This window comes from Procambarus clarkii, chromosome 75, assembly GCF_040958095.1.
Source record: "Procambarus clarkii isolate CNS0578487 chromosome 75, FALCON_Pclarkii_2.0, whole genome shotgun sequence".
Classification (NCBI taxonomy): domain Eukaryota; kingdom Metazoa; phylum Arthropoda; class Malacostraca; order Decapoda; family Cambaridae; genus Procambarus; species Procambarus clarkii.
In genome coordinates this window covers 27,049,649-27,072,408 of record NC_091224.1, presented here as the reverse complement: position 1 = coordinate 27,072,408, position 22,760 = coordinate 27,049,649, and the positions used below count along the sequence as shown (strand labels likewise).

Sequence of the window (22,760 nt, the reverse complement as noted above, 5' to 3'; positions counted from 1 at the left end):
CATACCGCATCATACCCCAATTCACAATTAAACAGCCATAGGGCCTCGGAGGAGAGTCAACGATTCTGCATTACCCAGGGTGAGGCTCTCCACCTTGGTGGCCTGGCACTTTAGGGGGGGGGAACTCTCAAACACACCAGAGAAGTAACTGTTAGTTAAGGGAGTAACACTTAATGAGTGCCTAGGGAAGGGTCATCCTAGACACGTGCAGCTCATAGTGAATAATAAGAGCAAGTCCACACAAGAAGTGCATCAGAGAAACACTCACCCATGAAGCAAATACTAAAGATTTTGTAACATTGAACATGGAAATGCTTCCCAAAGGACAAAGTGTAAAGAAGGGCAGCACTTGGTTCAGAAAGAAGCGGTGATCACTATGAAGAGGTGATCCAGGAAGAGCTACACAGGCAGCAGTTGTATGGTGGACATATCTCAAGAAGCACATCAGTAAATTGGAAGGTACAAAGACCTGCAACTAAATGGCTTCCGGAACCGAGAAATGAGCTATGAGGAGAGGCTAGAGGTGGTAAATGTACCAGTGCTAGAATATAAAAGACATGGAGGTAATATGATCACTATGTACAACATGGTAACAGGAATCAGCAAAATTGACAAAAGAAGAGTTCTTGAAAACTGCAATTTCAATAAAGACATAAAAAATTCAAATTTAGAAAACAAAGTTGCCAAAAAACCTTAGGAAGTTTACTTTTGCAAACAGAATGGTAGACAGTTGAAATAAATTGAGAAAATGGCAGATGTCAAAAGCGTCAGTGGTTTCAAAGTGTAATATGACAAAGAGTACTGGGAAGATGGGACACCATAAGTATAACTCTCATCCTGTAACTACATTTAAGCAATTACATTTAGGTAATTATGGTAGAACATCAGTGACAGGATGCACCTGGGGTTGGCTGGTGGCCGGGAGCTCTGGGATGCCACCTGTTGGTGGCCATTTACATTAAAGGGACGTGGGGGTGGGTTCAAGCTAGTTTCTAATAAACTAGTTGTTTTGCGGAGTTGTTTGCCTGTTTCAGTGCCTTTTCTGTGAACCTTGCAGTTGTCTATAGTGCTTTGCTAACTTTCTGGACGAGTTTCCAATGTGGTTATTGTAACAGTCCCAAGCTTTCTGCATCTTTATGAAGGGGGAGGAAGGCAGGTTGTGGGTCAGGTTCCTGGTAGGCCAAACAGGACTCTTATGACTGGTGAGACCCAGTAGTGGGAAGTCATCTCGACAAGACAGCTTCAGGGAGCCACCAAGGGGCAACCCCCAGAAACAGCATATTCAACATATTCCAGTAAGCTGAACTGAAGATTTTTGTGAATAGTCAAAGTTGGCAAGTTTTTCTTATAATCTTTGTAGCCATCAGTGTGACAATTATGCACCTTATTTTCACGCTGTAATATTCTTAATTTAAGTTGACCAAACCACACACTAGAAAGTGAAGAGACGACCACGTTTCGGTCTATCCTGGACCATTATCAAGTCGATTGTTATAATGACAACAACAATCGACTTGATAATGGTCCCGGGCCGACCGAAACGTCGTCGTCTCTTCACTTTCTAGTGTGGTTTGGTCAACATTTTTCAACCTTGTTATTGTGACTCCTCATCTGCATTCTTAATTTAAATTGGTTATACGATTCCTTTACAATCAAATTACTGTATATTCAAGATGATACTGAGACCAGATCTTATATAGCAGTGTATTTTAAAAACAGTTCTGATGTGCAAACCTCCTGTCCGCATCGCTCATGGCTCGGTGCAGGTCATAGAACATGAAAACATTTTGCTTGGATCTAAACATCATAGCTACAATGCAGCAGACCACTTCCCAGAGGGCAGTGTAGCCGAGTACTCGTGTGACACAGGATATTGGCTCCATTCGTCGTCCCGTGTGAGGCGCACTTGCCATCGAGGAGTATGGGCTGGAGACCTGCCTCAGTGTGGTATGTTTTGTGGACCTTGTTAATTTAAGGAATTGTGATTTTAAAGTCAGATTTAAATAATAAGACTGTTCAATTCATAAGCTATTTGAATGGGTCAAGTTTAGAAATCTTGTAGATTCAGTCTCAGTAGGTTTCTAGGGGAAGGGGACCATTTGTGGCTTCCTGAAGCTACTATAGTGATATAGTGCCTAACTACTAGGTGCCATCAGTCACGGAGATATTATCCTACCAGGGACCACAAGCCAGAACCTGGCCCACTCAGAGAGGTGCAGAGAGCAGTGGCACTATGAAACATTTAATGTAAATTGATATATTGATGAGCTATCAATATGCTGTATTTTGCTTATTAATCTTTGTTAAATTACCAATCAAGCTGTCAATGCAATCAATCAGAGCTACCGATATGTTCTAATATACCTACTAATCTCTCTCATCTCATTTTTTTCTTGCAATTTACCTGTTATCACTTTTAAATTTTGCTAGACTTTACCTACTTAAAATTATACGTTAGATTATGGACCTGCCCGAAACACTGCTCGTACTAGTGGCTTTACAAGAATGTTAACCCCATGCTATGTATTCTCTCAAACCTAATGTACCTTCTTTTGTGTATGTGTGTGTGTGTGTATATATTAATATTATTAAATAAATAAATAAATAAATGTAAATTTATTCATGTCTGTCACCACCAAGAGGAGGCACCCAGAACGTCAGTGGAACAAAAAAAAGACCACTACTTGGTTAAAAACCATACCACCCACTCAAAACAGCCTAAAGAACTCCCCCAACAATGTTAACAAACGATAGAAAATTCTGGAAACTAGCATGAGCTAGTTCGCCCCACCTTCCCCGTTGTTTGTGGAGAAGAGAGGCAGACTGGATCAGTCAGTCATTTGGCAGTCTCCGTGGTGTAGTGGTAAGACACTCGCCTGGCGTTCCGCGAGCGCTATGTCATGGGTTCGTATCCTGGCCGGGGAGGATTTACTGGGCGCAATTCCTTAACTGTAGCCTCTGTTTAACGCAACAGTAAAATGTGTACTTGGATGAAAAAACGATTCTTCGCGGCAGGGGATCGTATTCCAGGGACCATAGGATTAAGGACTTGCCCGAAACGCTACGCGTACTAGTGGCTGTACAAGAATGTAACAACTCTTGTATATATCTCAAAACAAAAAACAAAACAAAATTGCTCCACCATCAGTTCTTATGCTGATGTAGAGAGTGCCTGCTTGCCCTCTCACTCTGCCTCCTTGAGTTTTTAGTTGTTTGCCTCAGGTCGTGGTGGCCCGTCTTCAGTTGTTAAGTGTTCGGGTGTTGGCCTACCTCATGGACTGGCTGCTGTGAGCTCCCAGCCAGTCGGCATGTCTGCTAGCCAGGGATCAGGTTCTTTCCTAGCTTTCCGGGTGTGGGTTTCTGGTGAACTGGCGGAAGTCCCAGTTGGTTCTGTATCGGGTTCGGGCTTGGTTGGGCCTCGTTTTGGACTCGGTTGTTATTGCTTTCCTTGCTGAGAACTGCTGAGTTCTCAGGGATTGGTTATACATGCCATTCGCATTCAGGGAGTGTCCAACATCCTGGCCACCAGTCTGTCCCGGTTTCTTCCCATCTCCATGAAATACAGTCAATGCCACTTCCTTCCTTCCTGTGCCGAACGTTGGAACACCCAAACATCGACCTCTTTGCATCAGCATGGTCTCAGTATTTGCCTCTTTAAGCTGCACCGTTCCCTGACTGCAAGGCTCTCGTGGTGGCCGCCTTTGGGCTGGTTGAGATTGGGGTACATTTACCTTTTTCCCCCCAGTCCATCTGTTGCTCTGGGTGCTGGCATGGATGGAGTCCTACAGGGGAAGGGTGATTCTTCTGGCTCCTTGGTAGCCAGCCCAGCCTTGCTTTCAGGCGGTGCTTGCTCAATGTCCAAACCAGGGCGTTTTTCCGTGGCTTTGCTTCTTTCAGCAGGTCAAGTTGGTGATGTACTTCGCTTGTTTGACCACCTCTGCTCTATGCATTTGGAGTTTTTCATGCATGTCTATCACAATATCTATGGTGATGAGGTGGCTGGTTTAATGGTGTTCCACCTACTGTCTTCTTTCCAGCACCAATATGAGATATCTTGGTGTGTCTTCCTCTATTTTCATCTCTTTATCACTGTTCTTCGGTTTCAGAGCGGGTTGTTCTGCCCTTTCTTTCTTGGCCTTTCCTAGACAGTATGCCAGATACTGTCAATTCATCATGCAGCGATGACAGAGCTACTCCAGCTTGCCTTCGGGGTCGATGTCTCTTCAACCCTGTTTCGCAAGCTTTCTTGCACATTGTTTCACCTCCAGTGTGCTCATGCACCGCCTGAGCCTGTCTGGTCCCTTGACTGGGGCTCTTTTTTTTTTTTTCTTTCATCTGCTCAGTTTACAGTGGCCCCTTTTTGTCTGGGATTGTTTTTGTTTTTTTTCTGGGGAAAGCCCCTTCGGCTAACTGGAGCTATCCGGCTGATACGGATGTATAAGCTTTGAGCGTCAGTCAATGTACATGGAGTTCTAGGCCTACTGGGGACCAGAAGTAAGAACCTGGTCCCTCAGAGATGGGAGGAGCAATGGCCTATAGAGACACCTTATATAGGGTTTAGAAGTACTCTATGTCTGCCATCGACCGGGTCAGGAACCCAGAAAGATAGGCGCCCCAAAACACCCTCCCCCCATTCTGGTGAAAAAATGCTACCAAACTCCGAACGAGAGGATAGAACTCTCCATGAAGAAAAATGATCAAACGAGCATGACGTCATCTCATTACCAACGCACCGCCATCTGCGCAAACCCCCCTCCCAGGGAGGGGGGAAGGGGGAGCCCCAGACACCCCACCGGCTACCCAAACCTATCAGTTCTTGGCTGATGTCGGTGGCCTTCGGTCGTGTACCTCCAGCTCTTGCTTTTCTTCTGTTCTTGCCTCGGTGGTGTGCGAGCTCGGAGTATATTCACAAGTACTCGTCTTGCATGTGCTTAGGGTCCCCTTCCCTAAGCGCCCTGTAAGTACTGCCCTTGGGGTTTGGGGCCTTCTTCCACAAGTCGCCTTGGGAGCTACCTCGGTTGTGTCATTTACTGCTTGGCACTTGTCCGCTCTTGGAGTCAGCAGGTAGGGTGAGGGGTGTTTCTTGCTCCTCCATTTGTCTCTAAGTAGGGGATAGTATTCATCACTGGTAGGTGCACAAGGTATTTACGTAGCTAGTTTTCACCTCTCATAGCGGCTGACTCTGCATCCTTTGGGTACACTGCCCTCGGGCATTTTTTTTGTTTCTTTGTTCCTTGCATTGGTGGGGGGGGGGGTCTGCCCTTGGGTTTGTGTTACACCCTCTATATTAATATTGGTGGTAACCCCACTAGGCCCCTGTGAGCGTACGCATCCCAGGGGTGCAGTCTTAGAAGTTTGTTTGGTAATATTGGGAGCCGGTTAGTAGTACCCCTGTCTGGGCTTGCCTTAGTGGAGATTGAAAAGCTAAGGGCTCTGGGAAACCCCACAGGGGCACATGGGTCCATTAGATGTGACCCCTGAGTCCCCCCTTCCCCCCTCACTTTTTGCGAGTTCGAGGGTTGCTCTGTCTCCTTGTCTCAGGATGACTCGCTGTTTTTGCCTCCGTCCAGCTGCCTGTTGGGTTGACCTTGTTCACCTTTGACCCAGAGTCCTGCGAGTTGTTGCTTGTTAGTGACTCTGTTCACCCAGTCTGCGGATGACTCTCTCCGGGTGCTGGCGGCTCTGGTGTTGCATACTAGGTTTAGATTGCAGTAATGCACTAGGATGTTTGCTCACCGGAAGCCCCGAAGTTGCCCCGTGTTACTTATGGGGTTCTGGACTTGGGGATGTGGTTCGTTTCGGCCTTGGTTTGGTCTGCTCCCCCTCATTCTTCCGCTGCTGTGGTGCTTTCTGGTCCCCCTCCTGCTTCCGGCTCCGAAGCATCTGAAGGCTTCGGGGTCGGGGTGAGGTTTAGCTGGTTTTGAGACTTGGGCAGTCTTGGGGGATGCCACTTTTGGGGTGGCGATGGAGGCATGCGAGTCGGTTCCTCCAGCCGTTGCATATGGATCTGACCAATGGGCCACCTTCCTTAGTGTTTTTACAGCTGCCCTGGTTTTTTCTTTTGAGGCTGGGCTTTGGAGGACGATTCGGTCCCGTGTCCTGGTATGGAGATTCCAAAGATTGGGGAGGGGCTGCTGGGGAGCCTTGAGCCCCATTGGACCCCTCCTGGGTTTCCCTACCCTCCGAGTGGAACTTACTGTTACGTGGTGTGGCTTTTCTTCCCCCTCTCCCTCTACATAAGAGTTGGTTTTTGGTGTCGGCCCCTCCTAGGGTTCGGTTCCATGTCCCTTTGGGGTCCATCGGTTCTGCCCTTCCTGTGGCACATTTTACCCACTTTATCCATTTTCTTTTCTAAGAAATGCATTCTTTCTACACCATATCAACATCATATCGGTCATTATATCCTACTTCAACTGGATCCTACATGGTCACTGGTCCCATATGCCAATGGACCCATATGAGTCTACGTGGCTTTGTGCATGATTTTCAACGGTCTGGAAGGTTCAAGGCGCACTTCCTTCATTAAAAAACTAATGGAACCTCTGTTGCTTCCGGTGATGATTGCCTCCAATATTTTATAAGAATCATTGGTGCTCTTCGGTACTACTTATCTTCTTTAAGTACTATATCTCATTAAATTATGATCACGTCTTATCTCAATAAATGAACATTGTGGGCTACCCTCCCCAAATGCAGAGAGGGAACAGCTCGGACCTCGGGCATCCTGAGCATGGCCTGGGTACAGGATGGTACATTGGGGGTTAAGAGAGTACATAGCATTGATGATTACATTCTTGTAGGGCCCTTGGCATGCGCGTGGCATTTTACGGTCATTTAATTGCATATTTGCTTACTTCATACCTCTCTTATACACCTTGTTGTGTTTATTAATGTGCATATTGGCTATAATTATAATAATAGTGATAGGCTAGACTATTTACATGTTCATATCCCTGATCCTGCACAGTGCCAGTGTTCAGTTATAGATCTGTGTTATTTCATCTTCTCCTTGTATGATATTACGAGCTGATCTGTTGAAACGTCAGCAGGTGGAAGTAGATCTTGTATCAACCGCTTTATATTACTGGCATCATATTTGTGAGGTGCCCCCCAGAGAGGAGTGTTTCGTTACATGCGGCACTGTATACATGTATATTAGCTACATATATTTTGTTTTTGTAGGGACACAGGAATTGATGTTTTTTCATATCACTTTCAGTGAGCCAAGGTTGCATGGCACCCGAGCCGGTGATGAATGGGTACTACATAGAGGTGACGGGTTCATCTGACTTGCAATATCCACCAGGAGCCACTCAGCAGTTTGTGTGTCACACTGGCTATGTGCTACACGGACCCGATCTCTTCGTTTGTAAGAAGGCCGGTGAGTGGGTACCACGAAGAGAACCACGATGCGAACCATCCAAACAGCTCATTGGTTAGTGTTTCTTGAGACTCATTTTTATGTAATGTATATTTAAGATGATGATGATGCACATTATTACATCTGAAGTTCTCAAAGCACTAATTTTTATAATATGTGTAAAGTGTCTTGGTTCATGTTACCACTTTGCATCGTATAGTACAGTATATGGATGTGTGTCGGCCTCTCGGAAACATGAGTGCATATTGTGTTGCAAGTACCGCTATTATATTGCCCGTAAATTATATGGCATGACAATTATGATCTTTGTCAGATAGCTTAACCTAGTGTCACATGAAAATTTTATTATATTTTTAGGCTCAGAACTATGTGCTGTGCCACCTGAAGTTGTGCATAGTGTCCAGAAGCTTGTGCGTGGGGTGGTGACCGCTCGTGGCGTTGTTCACGGGACAACAGTGGCATACAGGTGTCATGCTGGCTACAGGAATGTCTTGGCCCCATGTGTGGCCCATTCTCTCACCTGCCATGAAGGACAGTGGCACGGCACTTCTCCTGAATGTGGTTAGTTGGAAGGGAGTCATGTGTGAATGATGTGGCAAGAAACATAGTAAAGAAAGGTATTGATAGCATAAAATAGGTTGTTAAAGATGAGTGACTAAAGGGCATTGAATTTATAAAATACAAAAGGTGCTTGAATATATTGATTGTACATGTTTTGAAAATTTAAAATTTTAAAGGAACTTCAATTTTTTAATATATCCTGTAAATGACCCTAAATTGATTGAATATAAGGGATCTTGAATTTGCTGAATACACAGAATGTATGAGTTTATTTGAATATAATTGACCTTAGGCTGTTACTATGGATTCTAAATAGGATATGCGAGATAGGCCGACACTGTAATTACCAAAGTGTAGTTACAGGATGAGATCTACGCTCTCATGCTTATACTATAATCTCTCTCATGACCATAATGAGGCCCTCTCGTTTGTCATCTAGTTCTTCCTTTGATCATGTGTTGCTTGCTGGTGGGCTGTAGGCAGTTACAATTATCAGTGTATCATCCTGATTCCAGACCTTCAATGCCAGTATGTCAACTTCTTGAGGGTTTTCAGTTATTAACTCTCTTATCTTCAGGTGTACTTTCACCATCACAGCCACTCCTTCCCCCTTCCTATTTTTCCTGTCACGTCTCCAAACTTAGTGGCCCCTTGGGAATACCACCTCATTTAAAACATTTTCTTCAAGTTTCATCTTTGTTAGTGCGACAATATAATAATAATAATAATAATAATAATAATTTTTATTTAGGTAAGGTACATACATACAATAAATTTTTACAAAGATTGGTTGACTTATAGGTAGAGCTAGTACATACAATGCCTAAAGCCACTATTACGCAAAGCGTTTCGGGCATAGAAACGGGAAATAGAAATATCTGGGACCTTATGCTGAATTATATCTTTTACCTCCAATATTTGATATCTCTCCATCTATGTTGGTATATACAATTTTCAGGAACATGTTCCCTTTCCATTTGTCCTTTATGTCCACTTCCTCTAAGGATTTTTTTCTTTGTTTTGTTGCCCTGTGTTGCACCTTCTCCAGAGCAGCGATTCAGATTCAGATTCAGATTCAGATTCAGATTCAGATGTTTATTCAGGTAAGATATATACATACAAGTGATGTTACATTAATGGATTGATATATAGATAGAGCTAGTACATACAATGCCTAAAGCCACTATTACGCAATGCGTTTCGGGCAAGAAAAACATTAATATCTAGAACTTAATACTAATTGAGCATAAAGAATAAAAAGTGTTGAGAACAAATACAAATAAAGATAAAAAAAGGGGGAACATGACTGAAAAAGCAGCACAAATACAATATCTTTCAAATAGCGATATCTTTCTGAAGATGAGGTCTCCATGCCTGGATGCAATAATCCAGGTGGGGGTGCACCAGAGTACAATTGAATACAGTAGTCATTCAATTGTACAATACAGTACAGTTGATTGACTACTTTCTTTTCCCTGAAGGTAAAGGTACACTTGATTATTTCCGAGGTTTGGTTCACTTTTTTTACTGCTGCTCCCACTTGTTGTGCAACTTTTAGTGAGTGATGGATTCTGATTCCAAGGTCCTTTTCTTCATCTATCTGTTGTAAGGTAGTGTTGTCATTTTTGTAGTTGTAACGTGGATTGTTATGCCCCATGTGTAAGATCTTGCATTTATCGACATTAAAGAGCATTTCCAGTCATCTGACCATTTATGGAGTTCATGCAGATCTCTGTAAGGTCTCAATATCACTTTCACTTCCAACTTTACCATAGATCTTAGTGTCATCTGCAAATTTGATGATGTGATTTGTAATGTTCTTATCTATGTCATTAATGTATACTTATTTCTTGTCTCTTAGTTACTTTTCAAATTCCCTATATTTTCATGTATTCTGGGACACCACTTACAGCCCTCACCCTGTTCCCAATACTCAGGCAATTGGATTTATCCTGGAGCGTGCAGCAGTGTGACTCCTGCCTCCTGGTGCTCTCTCTCTATGTCATAGTGCCCACAGTGGTGGGCACTCTGCATATCAACTTGTGAAAGAACAAAAATGTTTCTCACACTCAAATGTCCTCCAAGTGTCCTGTGTGGTCATTCCTTCAGGCCGTGTTAATTCCATTACATAATTTCATGTGGTTTCCAATGAATCGCCTCACTAAACCTGCATTCACACCATGCAACTGGTTGGCAGTCAATCTTTTCCTCTGCTTAGCTGCCTTTTGGGTCTATGACACATATGAAGAGATATCTTGTTCCTTGTGAGCTTTCTCTCCATTCTATCTCAGCCTTCCTCATCTTTGTGATGATCCAGTATTTGGTTAATGTTCCCAGGCCTCGTCATGCCGGTCTCACCTTGGGTCGTGTCTCTGAGCCTGGGATGTTGTTTTTATTCTGAGTACTTGCAGTTTTCCTCCTCCTCGGTGAGTCCTTCTCTTTCTTCTCCATGGGTAGTTAGCTTCAGAAAACCACAGGGAGGGGGCTTCCCCTCAGAAACTCAGTGTTGGATGTAATAGAATGCCTCTTTCTGGGTGAGTCTCGGTGGCTCCCTGTCTCCCTCCTTTCCTTCCAGGTCATCAGTTCAGGCATTTCCTTTACTCCAGAACTGGCTTCAAGCCCAATGGGCATCAGAAGGCCCAACTTCCACTTCCTTTTAAGTAATGGGGAGGATAGTGCTAACGGCTCATGCTTGTTTAAAGAAATTTGATTATTTGTTTATATTGTTGGGGAGTTTTGTTTGATGGTTTTGATGCTTCGGTCTCTCTTAAATCCAGTAATGGTCTGTATTGGTTTGTTGTTCCTGGATGCTTTCCCAGTGGGGTGACAGTGTCACCTGCTCTCTGCACCTCCGGTGGGGCCAGGTTCTGGCTCTAGTCCCTGGAAGGCCAAACAAAACTCCATGGCTGATGTGACCTATTAGTTGGGAGCCATCTAAAAAGAGAAAGCTTCATAGAGCCACTGGAGCTCACCCAGAATGAGGTGTTCTATTACATTCAATGCTGGGTTTTTGTGGGCTAACAGGGTTTTGATGGTCCATTTGTTAGTCCATGTTACTGGGCCCAGTTAGCCTGTTGACTCTTGCTTTGCCTTAGTGTCTACCATCTCTCTTCTTCCCTGGTAAGTCCTTGTGTTTCTTCTCTGAGATTAGTTAGCTTTGGAGAACCATAAGAGATTTTTCCAGAAATCCAGTCTTGACTGTAATGAAATGCCTCTTTCTGGATAAGTCCCAGTGACTCCTTGACTCCCTCCCTTGCAGGTACATTGATTAGTGGTTGTTACATCTGCTGCAGAACTGACTTAGGAGGTTTGGAGGAGGTCTGGATCTCCTGGCTCCCTGATGATGGTGGTTTGGTACAAATGAGCTCAAACTAGTTTCAATCGTTTGTTTGCATAGTTTGGGGAGTTCGTTTGGCAGTTTTGAGGCTTCACTTCTGTTGAACCCAGCCGTAATCTGCATTGCTTTGTTGATATTCTGGATGCTTTCCCAGCGGGGTGAGTGTGTCACCTGCTCTCTTCATCTCTGTGAAGGGGCTAGGATCTGGTTCTTGTCCCCGGTAGGCCAAAGAAAATTCTGTGACTTATGTGACCTGGTAATTGGGATCAATCTTAGCAAGATAGCTTTAGGGAACCAACAGGGGCTCATCCTGCAAGCGGCATTACTGTCATTGCTGGTTTTTGTGTATATTTTACTATAAAGTACGTTAATTCACTTATCTGGTGAACAGAGGAATTCAGCAGCTGCGTGGCTCCCCCAAACATCGCACACGGTTTCATGTACAATGGAGCGGCATCTTCGTACCCTCTTCATTCAAAGGTAAGCTCTTACAGTTTCATTCAACTTCTTTAGCTAATGTTCTTTCACTCCATTATAATATTTCTTTCTCTTACATAGTGTTATGTGTGAACCATCTGTAAGAATACTCATACCATTTCGAGCAGGTCTTAATTTTCCCTGGAATATGACCCGCCAAATTGTTTAACAACCAGATACCCATTCACTGTTGGATGAACAGAGGCGTACAGTTCAGGATTGGCAGCTAGTCAATCCTTCCCGAGCAGGATACTAAGCCAGGGTAAATTACTCACGAAGCATGGGACGAGTGTGTTACTACAGCTCCACAGGAACTGCGCAGTGGTATATAAAAGGGAAAGTTTTCCAATGGATAAAGGAGTACCTAAACAGCAGAAGACAGCAAGTCATTGTGAGGGGTGAGGTCTCAGAATGGCAAGATATCACTAGTGGAGCATCACAGGGTTTAGTTCTTGGATCTATCCTGTTTCTGATATATGTAAACTATCTCCCAGAGGGAATAGTCTCATTCCTCTCAATGTTTGCTGATGATGGAATAATTATGAGGAGGATTAAAACCAAGGAAGATATCAAGAGGCTGCAAGATGACCTAGACAAACTAAAGGAATGGTCCAACAAATGGCTTCTAAAGTTTAACTCAAGTAAATGTAAAGTGATGAAGCTAGGTGGAGGGAGCAAGAGCCAGACACAGGGTACTGAATGGGAGATGATGTCTCACAAAACGGAGAAAGATCTAGGAGATGATATCACACTGAACCTGTCTTCTGAAGCCCATCAAAAGGATATCATCAGTGGCATATGGGAGACTAGCTAACATCAGAACTACCTTTAGAAATTTGTGTAAGGAATCATTTAGAGCCTTGTGTACCATACTTGTGAGAACAATCCTGGAGTATGCAGCACCAACATTAAGTTCATACCTTGTCAAGCATAAGACGAAGCTAGAGAAGGTTCAGGTGTACTCCATACACAGTATGCCACTAGACTAGTTCCAGAACTAAGAGGTATGAGTTACGAGGAAAGGCTGTGGTACCTCACGTCGCTGGAAGACAGAATAGTTCAGGAGACATGATTACCACATTCAATATTCTTAGGGTAATTGACAGAGTAGATAAAGACATATTAATTAATATGGGTAGGACTCTCACCAGGGAACACAGGTGGAAACGTAGTACCCAATTGAGCCACAAAGACATTAGAAAGAACGTTTTCAGTGTCAGAGTAGTTAACAGATGGAATGCATTGGGCAGTGATGTGGTGGAGGCTGACTCCATACACAGTTTCAAGTGTAGATATGATAGAGCCCAGTAAGCCCAGGCAAAGAGCCTAAGCTTGACCCCCATAGGAGAGCACATCCTCTTAAATACTGTTGCAGGTGTACTATCTATAAGAATACTGCCTCGTACGTAGTGTTGCAGGTGTACCGTCTATAAGAATACTGCCTCGTACATAGTGTTGCAGGTGTACCGTCTATAAGAATACTGCCTCGTACATAGTGTTGCAGGTGTACCGTCTATAAGAATACTGCCTCGTACGTAGTGTTGCAGGTGTACCGTCTATAAGAATACTGCCTCGTACATAGTGTTGCAGGTGTACTATCTATAAGAATACTGCCTCGTACATAGTGTTGCAGGTGTACTATCTATAAGAATACTGCCTCGTACATAGTGTTGCAGGTGTACCGTCAATAAGAATACTGCCTCGTACGTAGTGTTGCAGGTGTACCGTCTATAAGAATACTGCCTCGTACATAGTGTTGCAGGTGTACCGTCTATAAGAATACTGCCTCGTACGTAGTGTTGCAGGTGTACCGTCTATAAGAATACTGCCTCGTACATAGTGTTGCAGGTGTACCGTCTATAAGAATACTGCCTCGTACATAGTGTTGCAGGTGTACCATCTATAAGAATAAAGAAAGTTACATTGTCACTCTTAATGCAAGATTCTCAACCAATATTAAAGAAGGGTTCAGGGCCACCATTAAACAGAATACCAGGTAACCAGAATTGGTCCATAGTAACACCGATGTATTTACTGTATTTATAAATTATTATATAAATGATATTTTCTTTCATGTTTATTGTTGACAGGTGTACTACTCTTGTGAGTCAGGCTTCCGGCTCGTGGGTCCATCTGTGTTGACATGTGATGACACAGGCTGCTGGACCCCACGCATGCCACCCGTCTGTCAGTTTGCACACCATTATGAAGGTCAGTCATGGCACTCACCAGTATGATGGTCAGTTATGTCACTCACCAGTATGATGGCCGGTCATGTCACTCACCAGTATGATGGCCGGTCATGTCACTCACTAGTATGATAGTCAGTCATGTCACTCACCAGTATGAAGGTTAGTCATGTCACTCACCAGTATGATGGTCAGTCATGTCACTCACCAGTATGATGGCCGGTCATGTCACTCACTAGTATGATAGTCAGTCATGTCACTCACCAGTATGAAGGTCGGTCATGTCACTCACCAGTATGATGGCCAGTCATGTCACTCACCAGTATGATGGCCAGTCATGTCACTCACCAGTATGAAGGTCAGTCATGTCACTCACCAGTATGAAGGCCGGTCATGTCACTCACCAGTATCATGGCCGGTCATGTCACTCACCAGTATCATGGCCGGTCATGTCACTCACCAGTATCATGGCCGGTCATGTCACTCACCAGTATCATGGCCGGTCATGTCACTCACCAGTATGATGGCCAGTCATGTCACTCACCAGTATGAAGAATCAGTCATGTCACTCACCAGTATGAAGGTCGGTCATGTCACTCACCAGTATGAAGGTCAGTCATGTCACTCACCAGTTTGATGGCCTGTCATGTCACTCACCAGTATAAAGATCAATCATGTCACTCACCAGTATCATGGCCGGTCATGTCACTCACCAGTTTGATGGCCGGTCATGTCACTCACCAGTATAAAGATCAATCATGTCACTCACCAGTATGAAGGCTGGTCATGTCATTCACCAGTATGAAGGTCGGTCATGTCACTCACCAGTATGATGGCCTGTCATGTCACTCACCAGTATGAAGGTCAGTCATGTCACTTACCAGTATGATGGCCGGTCATGTCATTCACCAGTATGATGGCCGGTCATGTCACTCACCAGTATGATGGCCGGTCATGTCACTCACCAGTATAAAGATCAATCATGTCATTCACCAGTATGATGGCTGGTCATGTCACTCACCAGTATGATGGCCAGTCATGTCACTCACCAGTATGATGGCCGGTCATGTCATTCACCAGTATGATGGCCAGTCATGTCACTCACCAGTATGATGGCCGGTCATGTCACTCACCAGTATGAAGGTCAGCCATGTCACTCACCAGTATGATGGCCGGTCATGTCACTCACCAGTATGAAGGTCAGTCATGTCACTCACCAGTATGAAGGCTGGTCATGTCACTCACCAGTATGATGGCTGGTCATGTCACTCACCAGTATGATGGCCAGTCATGTCACTCACCAGTATGATGGCCAGTCATGTCACTCACCAGTATGATGGCCAGTCATGTCACTCACCAGTATGATGGTCAGTCATGTCACTCACCAGTATGAAGGGCAGTCATGTCACTCACCAGTATGATGGCCAGTCATATCACTCACCAGTATGATGGCCAGTCATGTCACTCACCAGAATGATGGCCAGTCATGTCATTCACCAGTATGATGTTCAATCATGTCACTCACCAGTATGAAGGGCAGTCATGTCACTCACCAGTATGAAGGCCAGTCATGTCACTCCCCAGTATGATGGCCGGTCATGTCACTCTCCAGTATGATGGCCGGTCATGTTGCTCACCAGTATGAAGGCCGGTCATGTCACTCACCAGTATGATGGCCGGTCATGTCACTCTCCAGTATGATGGCCGGTCATGTCACTCTCCAGTATGATGGCCGGTCATGTCACTCACCAGTATGATGGCCGGTCATGTCACTCACCAGTATGAAGAATCAGTCATGTCACTCACCAGTATGAAGGCTAGTAATGTCATTCACCCTATAATGGTTAATTTAACGTTTCACACGTTTCATTTTCATTTTCCGAGAAACTGTTTCCCATTTCAATCTCTGAATTTTATCCTTTACCTGCAATTTACTTTTAATGAAGTTATAGAAGAGGCCCGGTTCTGTTTTACATTTGTCCGCTATCAATTTATCAATTTCTTTCTGCCTCTCTTCTCACTGCTGTGTAGTTGTTTCTTGCTGCTTTGATTTGCTGGTATGTTTGAGGGTTTGGTCTCTTCCTATATTGATTTAATTTTTGAGTTTTAGTCTTTGGTCCTCTCACAATTTCAGTTTAACCAATCCTGTTTCCTAGTTTTGCATCTCTGTTTTGGTATAAATTTTTGTGTGCCATTATAATATATTTTACAAATCATGACATACATCTCATTTATTTCCTTGCCTAACAGCAAGTTTTTCCAGTAAAATTCATGAATGAATTTTCGAAGTTCCCAATAGTGTACTAATCAGGTTTTTACTGCTCGTTCCATTTTCCGCATTCTCTTCTAGATTATAATACATTGCATCTTGATTTCCAAAAGGACATGGTCACTTTTGCCCAAGGGGAAAAGGTACTGAATATCAAACATCTCTTCTTCATTCCAGTTGAATATCAAATCCCCCATTGAAGGGATTGCTAATGCAAATCCAATTGGATTGCAAATCCCCCCTTTCCCTCATTTGTGTATTCTCACACACACACGCCCCAGACTGAGGCATTTGCTTGGGAATACTCACACAATAGGTTAAAATCCTCATCACGGCTCTTACGAATTTTCTTATTGATACATCATGTTAGTGTGATCACTCTCTGTGTATTGAAAGAGGAGCATCAGAGGTAGAACATTCCTAGATGACAGAGCCAGAGTGCATCGGGGGACTGTGTGAAAATCCTGGTCCGGCTTCAGTGGAGGCCTCGGGAGACCTTTGTGTGTTCAGCAGAACTCCAGGTTGCAATCCATTTACCATGTCGTGACCTGGTTGTCTGGGGTGTATTTGTGTGGCGAATACTCACCGCATAGGTTCGAATCCTCATCACGGCTTGTATGGATCTTCTCACTGATATATCACATTAGTCTCTGCGCTACAGAAAAAAATAAACATACAAAAACAGAAACCACATACAAAACACAGTCAAATCACACCATAGAACGAAAAAGCAATGTAAAAGATTTGGGTTTACTCATGTCGGAAGACCTTATCTTTAAAAACACAATGAAGTAGCCATCACAACTACAAGTAAAATGACAGGTTGGAATGCTGTTACACAATGACAGCCCCTTTCAAAGCTGGAGAAATTGCTGACCTGGAGAGTGTGCAAAGATCCTTTACTGCTAGAATCCATCCAGTAAAACATCTAAACTATTGGGACCAACTAAAATGCCTAAATCTGTATTCTCTAGAGCACAGGCAGGAGAGATACAGAATGATTTACACATGGAAAATATTAGAGGGACTGGTCCCAAATTTGCACTCAGAAATAAGATCACATGAGACCAGAAGGCATGGCAGGATGTGCAGAATACCCCCGTTGAAAAGCAGAGGTGCAGAAGGTACACTGAGAGAGAACTCTATCAACATTAGAGGCCCCAGACTATTCAACACGCTTCCATTAGACATAAGGGGCATAACTGGCCGACCCTCTCACAGTGTTCAAGAGAAAACTCAATAAGCACCTCCAAAGGATATCTGATCAACCAGGCTGTGATTCATACGTCAGGCTGCCATCAGCCACATCCAACAGCCTAGTTGACCAGTCCAGCAACCAGTAGAACTGGTCAGGGACCTGGCCTCAGAAACGTTGAGCCCAGAAATTATTGCAATGTCATTGTGAGGTTATTGTTATTACTGTGTGTGATGAAAGAGGAGCATCAGAGGTAGGACAGGATGACAGAGCCAGAGTGCACGGGGGATTGTGTGAATGTCCTGGTCCGGCTTCAGTGGGAGCCTCAGGAAACTCTCGTGTGTTCAGTAGAACTCCAGGTAACAATCCTTATCCATGTCGTGGCCTAGTTGTCTAGTATGTGTGAGTGGGAACACCCACCGCATAGGTTCGAATTCTCATCACAGCCCCTACAGATTTTCTCATTATTATTATTATTATTCGGATGCGGCTGGCAATGCTTGGGTCGTAGGTTCATGCCACCTCATAGCCCTAGTGGATTTTTCATTATTATTATTATTACTGTATTATTATTATTATAATTATTATTATTATTTTTATTATCATCATTATTGAGAAAATCAGTAGAAGCCATGGGAAGGATTCAAACCTATGTGCTGTGTTCTCTCTGGCAACACTCTAGACCACTACACCACGACATGCTGTAGTGGCATTTGCACTACACCATTGGCATTAGCAGCATTGCTGTGGCAATGCAACTCAGGATTCAACTGAATCCTCTAGGGTTCCTGAGGCTTCCACTGAAACCTAATGAGGGTTTCACACAACACCCCCCCCCCTCTGGCTTGTAGTTTAGGAGTTCTGTTATTGCTGTTATTATTCAAATTGTTATGAATGTTATAGATTTCCTTCTGTATTTTATACTATGAATTTTCATTGACTAAAATATTAGGTAAAGATTTCTTACAGAATCGTTAATATACTTTACACTTATTGTTTCAGATGGTGTTGAGAGTGAGAAGTCTGTCCTGGACATGCATACCATCCTTGTGGCGACCACAGGCAGTGTTATTGGTATTTTGCTGATTGTCCTCGCTCTTATTTGTGAGTATTCTTGCATTTTGTATTATGTCAGCCCTGTAATCACAGTACTGTATACATGTACTGGTACTCCTAGTATGTTATGTATTGTATACATGTACTGGTACTCCTAGTATGTTATGTATTGTATACATGTACTGGTACTCCTAGTATGTTATATACTGTATACATGTACTGGTACTCCTAGTATGTTATGTACTGTATACATGTACTGGTACTCCTAGTATGTTATGTACTGTACACATGTACTGGTACTCCTAGTATGTTATGTACTGTATACATGTACTGGTACTCCTAGTATGTTATGTACTGTATACATGTACTGGTACTCCTGGTATGTTATGTACTGTATACATGTACTGGTACTCCTAGTATGTTATGTACTGTATACATGTACTGGTACTCCTAGTATGTTATGTATTGTATACATGTACTGGTACTCCTAGTATGTTATGTACTGTATACATGTACTGGTACTCCTAGTATGTTATGTATTGTATACATGTACTGGTACTCCTAGTATGTTATGTACTGTATACATGTACTGGTACTCCTAGTATGTTATGTACTGTACACATGTACTGGTACTCCTAGTATGTTATGTACTGTATACATGTACTGGTACTCCTAGTATGTTATGTACTGTATACATGTAGTGGTACTCCTAGTATGTTATGTACTGTATACATGTACTGGTACTCCTAGTATGTTATGTACTGTATACATGTACTGGTACTCCTAGTATGTTATGTACTGTATACATGTACTGGTACTCCTAGTATGTTATGTACTGTATACTTTTCTGTGGGGAAGTTACCCCTTGTGGCTCCCTGAAATGGCTCCGAACTATTAGGTCACATCAGCCATCGAGTTTTGTTTGGATTACTTGGGGACCAGAGCCAGAATCTGGCCCCGCTCAGGGGCATACCGTGCAGGTGACACTCCGCCAACTTACCAGGAAAGCATCCAGAAAGTTGGCGAACCAATACAGACCAGTGCTGGGTTCAGAGAGACTGAAGCCTCAAAGCTGCCAAATGAACTCCCCTGACAATTTGATCAAATGATTGAATCTCTCGGAACTATGCCAAGCTCATTAGTACTATTTCCACTGCCACTTGAGGGTAGGAATAACTCTTAGTTCCCTCCAGCCCTTTAAAAGTCTTTACGCTGATGTGGACAAATGTGGAGGTCCACTGTATTGCTCCTGGGTCATCAGTATGCCTTGCTTCTAAGCTAAGCTTTATAATACCCTGTGACCTTCCCCAGTGCCTAGGTGCCTTTCTTCCTCTTCTTGCAGCTCTGAAATGTCTGAGGGTTTCAGGGTCGGGGTAGGGTTTCAGGGTCGGGGTAGGGTTTAGCTCGGGATGTAGCTAGGCTGTCTCCGGGGGTGGCTCCTTGTAAGAGAGAGATCCTTATGAAGGGAGAAATAGCAGTGTTAAATGTTGAAAAACGATCTGGAACTTGTACAATTGAAATCCCCGCCAGTACAATAGGCAGTTCTGCACATGTGCAGAGCACTGTCTTAACAGGAAAACATCATCCCCGGAACAGGGTAACAGCAATGTAAATACTGTAATGCTTAAAAAACTTATTCAGCATGGAAAAATATATAGAAACAACAGTGTTAAATGTAGAAAAACAGCCTGGAACATTATAAGACATATAAATAAACTATTGGGAAATATGTTTGAAACACTGGTGTATGTATGAACATTATTGGAACCGGGCAGTTAGAGAGAGAGAGATGTGGGAGCTCTCTCAGTCACTTGGTGTGTGGACTGTGGAGCAGTAGGAAGGAGAGCTCTTCGTCACGTGTGTGACTTGTGATGCTCTCCTCCAATAACGATAAGTGCATTGTATCATATTATAATGGTGCCCCTTCTTTGTATAAGTTAGGGCTAGGAAGTCTTAAAATTAAGGTTATTCATAGAACCCTGTGTGTAGGTGGTGGTTTGTGTGTTATTAATTCATTCAGTCAGATCTCTGTGACATGTAATCTTATCCCCATCTACTTTGTCCATCCTTTGTTGTCTTGTTGTCAGAACCATGTATTGATAAAACCTGGAAGAACTGTTACAGGAAGCTGACGTGTAGTCACCGAATATAAGCAAGCATAACGGAAATAGCCGACAGTACAATTTCCACAGTCAAGAATGTAGCACTCGGCGCATGCAGTTCTAATCGACCCCAAGATGCATACAAACCCATGCCTGTTTTGTAGTCACCCAGGAGGAGTGGAGTATAGCGACCTTAAGTCCCAGTTTGTGAAGACTTTACCTGTTTTGTGTGGATCAATTTGTCAATTCACCCCCTAAGGCTTGTGTTTGCTTGAAGGGATCCCCCTTGTCCTTAACAATCCTGTGTTTAAGCCAAGTAACCGCCCCTTCCCCTCCATCTAGTCAGTATAAGATAATCTTGTGTTAAATAAAACCCTTTGTAAAATTGTACCCCAAGGTGCATTTCTGGTCCCCTATAGAATAGAGTTGAATGTTGCTACTATGGATATAGTATATATATGCTAATATATATATATATATATATATATATATATATATATATATATATATATATATGTATGTATGTATGTATATGTATACTGGCAGCAGATTTTCTTTTATACATGTCTCATTGAATACATGACATTTTTTTATACATACATACATACATTTTTTTTTTTTTTAAAAGAGCGCTGTTTGTCGACATAATTGTATTTGTGCTGCTTTTTCATCTATGTTTTCATTTCTTGTTTTCATTCTACTCATTATGCTCAATTAGTATTAAGCTTGTCATTTAAGTTTATCATGCCCGAAACGCTTTGCGTAATAGTGGCTTTAGGCATTGTATGTACTAGCTCTACCTATAAGTCAACCAATCTTTGTAAAAATTTATGGTATGTACAGGCATACCTCAGAATAAGAGTTTAATCCGTTCCTGGAGACGCCTCGCCTTCCGAAAACTCGCATTCCGAAGTTAATTTCCCCATAAGAAATAAAGGGAAATGAATTAATCCGTTCCTGACTACCCCAAAAACCCCACATCAAACTAAATTTTTATACCTAATTTACCTAATTCATCTAAATAAACCTACAAAACTGTGTTCCAGTTATTACTTACCTTGCTGTCGAGTGCTGTAGGCGTATGGAAGATGGTGAGGAGGGGGGAGGAGGAGAGGAGTTACTGTTTGGAAGGGGAGTCCCCTTCCATAATCACATCACATAACCCCATGCCTTGTAACACTATGGATACCACTTCTCTTTCTAAATTTTTCAAACCAGCCCCTGCTTGCCTTAAACTCTTTCTTATCTGCATCACTCGTTGCAGGGGTATTCTTTAGAAGGTCTTCGTGCAACACCCTGGCTTTCTCACAAATAATGGCCTCCGAAACACTATCACCCCTCAACTCCTTGTCGTGTATCCAAATTAATAACAACTTTTCCACTTCTTCAAGTATTTGTGGTCTTTGTGCCGTTAATGTTCTTACTCCTTTTGCCACTTTAGCACCCATAATCTTATTTTTCTTCCTAAGTATAGTGCATATTGTTGATGTGGCTTTGTTGTACTGCCTACAAAGTTCAACAACACGTGTACCGTTCTCATGCTTCCGAATGATCTCTTGTTTCTCCTCTATTGTCATCCTCACAGGAGCTTTCTGGCCTTTATCCTTACCACTGGCTTTCTTGGGACCCATGGTGAGATATATAATAACAAATTGTATAGACAAATCACCAAAAATCCAACAAAACACTGAAAATCCGCGAGAAGAATTGATGTGGGGGTAGTCACTGAGCGCCAGACAATAATAAACTGAGGGGCGGCGGGGCGGAGGGGCGACGAACGCGCTAGGTCGGCTGTACGCGTATCAACAAACTTGCGTCCAAACTCGCCTCCCGAAGTAACCCTCGCCTTCTGAGACAAATTTTTGGAGTAAATACACCTCGCCTTCCGAAAACCTCGCATACAGGGACAATCGCATTCCGAGGTACCACTGTATGTACCTTACCTAAATAAACATTTTATTTTATTTATTTTTATTTTATTTGTTATACATGTCTCATTGAATATGACAGCATATTCTATATTAACTATTTTCTGGTTTAGGGCTTCTATCCCTGCAACTAGTGCTCTTGCATCAGGGTTTAGTTGGAAGAGGAGTTCTCCAAATGTCATGTTAGTTTTCAAGGTGAAGAATATATGTATATATTTATATATTTGATCTTCTTGTGGCTCGGATCACAACTTTATTGACGTTC

The 22,760-nt window shown here is 43.1% G+C and overlaps 1 protein-coding gene across 4 annotated transcripts in view; it reads left to right on the top strand.

Moving 5' to 3' along the window:
• Positions 1-22,760, top strand: part of LOC123771630 (sushi domain-containing protein 4) — a 70,116-nt gene that overhangs the window by 20,698 nt on the left and 26,658 nt on the right. For all 4 annotated transcript variants that reach the window (XM_069313418.1, XM_069313419.1, XM_069313420.1 and 1 more), the window contains exons 4-9: positions 1,720-1,947; positions 7,220-7,435; positions 7,739-7,942; positions 11,671-11,759; positions 13,847-13,967; positions 18,412-18,513. In XM_069313418.1, coding sequence (XP_069169519.1) covers positions 1,720-1,947; positions 7,220-7,435; positions 7,739-7,942; positions 11,671-11,759; positions 13,847-13,967; positions 18,412-18,513 — 960 coding nt within the window. The remainder of the gene's footprint in view (positions 1-1,719; positions 1,948-7,219; positions 7,436-7,738; positions 7,943-11,670; positions 11,760-13,846; positions 13,968-18,411; positions 18,514-22,760) is intronic.